Source organism: Lolium perenne, chromosome 2, assembly GCF_019359855.2.
Source record: "Lolium perenne isolate Kyuss_39 chromosome 2, Kyuss_2.0, whole genome shotgun sequence".
Classification (NCBI taxonomy): Eukaryota; Viridiplantae; Streptophyta; class Magnoliopsida; order Poales; family Poaceae; genus Lolium; species Lolium perenne.
The window spans coordinates 163,936,217-163,941,331 of NC_067245.2; the positions used below are offsets into that span (position 1 = coordinate 163,936,217).

General features: G+C 41.9%; 1 protein-coding gene across 2 annotated transcripts; it reads left to right on the forward strand.

Moving 5' to 3' along the window:
• The first annotated feature begins 223 nt into the window (after positions 1-223).
• LOC139829689 (uncharacterized) lies at positions 224-3,935 on the forward strand. Of its 2 annotated transcripts, XR_011752066.1 has the most exons (6): positions 229-603; positions 693-726; positions 955-1,031; positions 1,915-1,988; positions 2,140-2,254; positions 3,680-3,935. XR_011752066.1 is itself a non-coding variant. In XM_051360308.2 (5 exons), exons 1-5 carry the CDS (start codon positions 535-537, stop codon positions 3,700-3,702), a joined length of 318 nt encoding a protein of 105 aa, XP_051216268.1. In that variant the 5' UTR covers positions 224-534; the 3' UTR covers positions 3,703-3,935. The 2 variants fall into 2 exon arrangements, 1 of the variants encoding a protein (XP_051216268.1); XM_051360308.2 differs by lacking the exon at positions 1,915-1,988 and having other exon boundaries at positions 224-603.
• The last annotated feature ends 1,180 nt before the right edge of the window (positions 3,936-5,115 follow it).

Consider the following 5,115-nt stretch of genomic DNA (forward strand, 5'->3'; position numbering starts at 1 on the left):
CATGCCTCTCCATTTCCCTCTCTCTCACATAATTACTCCACCTTGGGATGCCTCTCCTCCTTTGTCCCTTCCCAATGCCACAAATAAATTCAGCTTGGGTCAAATATCTCTTCCCCAAACCAGCCTCCCAACTAACCCAATCAATGAAGAGGCTACCTCCCAACCAACTCAATCAATGAGGAGGCAGCCAACCCACCCCCTCTCCCTCTATATAAAGGGGCTTGGCAGCCCACTCCCTCCTCACTTGCTCTCATTTCCCACTCTCCACTCCTCTCCACTCCTCTCCTTTGCCTCATTTCTTTTCACTCCCTACTATTTCCTCCACTCCCTCACACTCTCCTCCTCCACTTCCCCACGAAAATGGTGCTCCCCTTGGTCCCATGGCCGGCCATGGCCATGGAAAGCCACCAAGATGAAGCTCCCTTCCTCCCTCAAGCTCATCCTCACCATGAGAGCCTCCCCCTCCATCTTCTCCCCAACCTTAGATGGTTTAATCTCCTCTTCTTCTCCCTCCATTGCTAAGATTGGATCTTGATGCAGGTGCATGTTGGTCCAAGCATGGAGAAGGTTGAGCTATCCTCAGATCTGAAGTTCTTGAGCAAAGTTCGTCCAAAAACCTTGCAGTAATTTCTGTTTCTTGCTGTTTCAGATTCTGGTACGATCTTGGAAAATCCGCCAAATCTCGTGTGCAGATCCAAATCGAGTGGTTCAAAGTTCTGCAGATAGGTATTGAAAATATCTACAACTTGGCGTTGGTCTCATCCTCAAATTCTTTACGGATTTTGCATGATAAATAAAGTTCTGCAAACATGCAGAATCATTGTTTGTTAGATTTCTTCCGTTTTACAAAACCTTTTTGAGCAAACTCAATTTTGGGTGAAAGCCCTCTCCCGTACCTTCATTTTGGCGTTGGGTTCACTTCAAATGACCTAATGGAATTGAAATGGTTCACAGATCAAAATCTGGTCAGATCTGACTTTGTCGAATTAAACCAGGAGCTTGGAGACGAATTTTTGAATGAAACCAACTGGGTAAGAACCACCTATTCAATACCTTTCAGATGCAGCAGACCTCATATTTTTATGATTTGTGTATGATTTTTGACGAATTAAACTTGTTTTGTATGTTCTGCAGACATGGCTGTTAGCTTTTAATTCATCAAAAATCCATTTTTGAACCTAATTGAGTGATTCCACTTCTGTAGGATTGCTGAATGTTTTCTTAATCATCTCAAACGAGTTTCAAACCTTTATCTGTTCTGCAACTCCATAGTTAAAGCAAATGGTAAAAACATGCAGTGAACTTGTAAATCCATTTGTGAGAGTTTCAGAAATAATTTGAACCCAAATCCAATTGTGTTTGCATCTCTGTTTAATTACCTTTCAAATGCAAGTAGCCCCATATTTTTAGGATTTTTCTACGATTTATGGCTTACAGATCTTGTTTTTTGTACAGTCAGATTCAAGGAAATTCCTAAAATTGTAGGTTTAATATTTTTAGGTGATTCCAATTGGGTTAGTCTTGTATTAGTACTAGCTATCTAGGAAAAATATTATTAGTCTCTGTTCATACATATTTGTTGCTGTTAGTAATGTTTATGTGTGACATGCATTGTTGAAGCAAAACTTTTCGGTTTATTTAAAACCCTTGACCAACTCTTTTAGTAGAGATGGGCAACCTTTGTTTTATGCTTGCAAAACAAAACCTCTGCAACCTAACTTTATCTCTTTTGTTTTGTTTAAATTTTCAAATGATGTGGTATATGGTTTGCTTCCTATTTTTGTATAGTGATTAAGTGAGCAAATTAAATTAGGAAAACTGTTTTCTACTTTTCCAAAAGTGTTTGAAAATGTTTTGTGAAAGTATTTGATGTCAAACTAATGCTCTTGTCCTCTTTATGATGTTATCTACCAGGGGTACTTAGCTTGTGCCATGGTGATACCGAGAGAGGCAATTGCTAAGTTGTGATACTCTCATACCTTTACTAGGTAAATAAAATGGTTTCTCTTTAAGTTGTTTGTGGTATCTATAAGTCCTTTGTATGTTATACCTTGGATGCATGGTTAGTTGTTGATTGTTGTATGTTTGTTTGTTGGTGCAATGTGATTGATTGTGTTCTTTTATATTTTCCGGCGATAGATGCGAACAATTCCGGAGAAGAAGAACAAGTGGAATCGGATGAGAAGATTTTATTTATATTGTTGGGATTGTTATATTGATGGAGTTGAAGAAGTACAGGGACAAATAAGCCAAGGCAAGCCATCTTTTGATCTCTTGCTATTTATCCTTCTTGTTGTGTTCATTGTTCCATTATATACTTGGTTCCTTGTATCATGTGTGATGTTTGGTCCTCTACTCTATGCATACTTATTCCCAAGTATGTTGAACCCCTTGTTGATGTTAGGGCATGCTTACCCTAAGCATGTATGCCCCCTTGACCACTTATATTGTCACCTTCTTAGTGGTATAATGATTAACATCATGACCCTTGTTGAATCATCTTAGTTATGATGTCCCTATGCATGCTTATCCTAAGTATGTATGATCCCCTTGACACCTCAATTATCATATCCTTAGTGGTATGATGGCTAGCATCATGCCTTGATGTATCTTAGTTCATCCATAAAACTATAGGTTGGGAACCCCCTTGGAAAAATACCTTGTTGAAAAGAATTTTTGAAAACCTTGGGTGAGTTGGACTTACCCAAGCGTGTGTTTACGAAAGGAAAGGATCTTGGCAAAGATGGTTGGAAAGAAAGTCTTGTTTTCGAAAACTTTGGCGCCTAAGTATTCACCCGTGACAATTAACCCGCGCAACCACAGCTACTCCAAAGTGGGCACGGAGCTTAGCTTGACGTTTGTTCTTCTTAGCATGAGGCACCGCACAACTATACAAGGGTACGGTTACCCCCGAGTTCGGGTTGTCATGGTTGGGACAATAGTATAACGGGAGGCCTTCGGGGCTGACCCGTCCGGAAGACACTATGGGTCTCCTGGCTTGGCGGTGGAGCCACGCTCAAAGGGAGGTGAGCTGCCACGGTGCCGGGGAGGTACATACTCCATAGGGTAGGACCTCTTGCTAAGTCGAATGGGCGAAAGGCTATGTTCGGGTATCCGTCGTGGCATATGTTGTTATGCGGGGATGATGCCCACACGATAGGTATCCGGATAGAGGTGGGGAAAGTGTGCAAACTCTGCAGAGTTAAATCTATTCGAATAGCCGCGTCCGCGGTCATGGACGGTTGGAATGGCTGTTGCTTAGCCTGATGAGTTTTTGGTTTACAAATATTGTTTGGAAAATGAAAGAAAGGAACTTGTTTTCGGAGTACCGGAAGGGTACGGGAATGGTTCGATTGACCATATGGAGATGGTCGGAAAGGAAACAAAATTGGGTTACCCCCTCCCTAGTGTTTTATGTTGTAGAACTCTTTTGAAGTATATTCTTAAATAGAGATATAGAGATGTCTTAGATAAATTCTTGAAGTGTCCCCCTTCAATCGAGAAGTTGGGATGCTATCTCCACCAAAAACATCTCTTCTCTTCCACATGCTATATCCACAAGAGAAACTACTCTTCCTCTCTTGTCTTCTTTAGTTAGAATTGTTATCACCTTCTTGATGGTTTGCGAGTACAATTCAAATGTACTCACGGCTTTGTCCCTGGCTATTTACTTGGCCAGACTTGAAGGAGTTCGACAGATGAAGAAGGAGTTGGCGACGTCTATGCGAGCTAGGAACGTCTTCCCAGTCAGTTGCCTGTAGGGTTTAAGGCGAATGACTTGGGCTCCGCGCTGTTGAAGTGATGATGCTACTCTGATGTTTAGTTAGGCCCTTCGAGGCTATTATGTAAGTAATGGTCATGTGACATTATTGTAATTTTCTTATTCCGCTTTGTAATGGATGGTGTAATTTGATATCAGTTCGGTTATGTGTTCACGGCGCACTGATCATGGGATCGTGAACTATATACATAACAGGGTATTTCGGACAGTTAGTTCCGGGGTCCCCACAGAGCTGGTATCAGAGCCATCCTGACTGTAGGAGACTTTAGTTAGCATGGACGTTAGTTAGGAAACAAGTACTTGGACAAAACTATTTACAAAACAAATTGTTTCTTTAGTCGGAAGTATAGCTTCTACTCCTCTTATTTATTCAAAGCTTCTAAAATTCTTACCTCTCCGCTTTATAAAAAGGTTTGAAAATTCTTACTCTATTGTCTCAGCCAATTCAAACCTACATATTGGACGATGTCCCCAACTCAGACTGGAGACTCGAACTCGAAGATGGCTCAATCCCTCAGGAAGTCTCATATATCTCCAACTGCAGCTATTGAAGATTGGATGCCGACGTAGCCGTGTGCTTGTTGGGATGATAACATCATGCCTTTGGTTGTCACCAAAGTCTGTCAAGGAGCTGACCTTCTTCCTCCGTGGACTTGCACTTTTTGCAGTCATCTGGGATCAAGTCCTCAGTTCTTGACTAGTAATTTTTAGGCCAGCTACAAGAAGTTGACGATTTCGGGAGTACCTCAACAACTACCTCTTCGAAGACCTCACGTCCCCGGGATGTTGAGCAAGAAGACTACGCAGTTTTCTCCTCCGCCTCAACATAGAAGACCGAACACCAGGCCTGCTTCGCAACCAACTGCCCCGAAAATCCATGTTGGAGTCCATAAGAGCAAAATGAAGACGGCAACATATGTGACCAGCCCCCAAGCGAATAGGATGGATAGGACAAACTCAATCGCTTTGATTGAGCTACCCCCACGCATTAGGCATTCCATGGGTACTTAGGTTACCATGCCTGGTTTGATGATTGCTTGTAGTTCCCTTGTGTGCTGCCTTGAGTGTCTTTTGTTTGTTTGTTGTGTGTATAATTGTCTTGGCTTTTCGGTCTGAAAAACACCCTTAGTGTGATAAACTAGCTTAGAAAGCCTCCCAAAGATGTTTTCACCCTCACCTACCTCGCCGATGTTTTGCTAACTGCTAGTTAGTTGGATAAGTTAACGAAAAGCTCTAACTCTACCCCCCCGTTAGCAGTTGTTTTTCAAACATCAGGAAAACTAACCCAAACCCCCATCTACGCTAACTTCCTTCAATATCAGCTGGAGCATCTC

Bases quoted from the DNA above. Each gene is read 5' to 3' on its own strand.
- LOC139829689 (XM_051360308.2), top strand. From the start codon at position 535: ATGCAGGTGCATGTTGGTCCAAGCATGGAGAAGGTTGAGCTATCCTCA. The intron at 604-692 runs GTTCGTCCAAAA...TCTCGTGTGCAG, and splicing joins ATCTGAAGTTCTTGAGCAAA to ATCCAAATCGAGTGGTTCAA. The intron at 2,255-3,679 runs GCAAGCCATCTT...TTACTTGGCCAG, and splicing joins ACAGGGACAAATAAGCCAAG to ACTTGAAGGAGTTCGACAGA.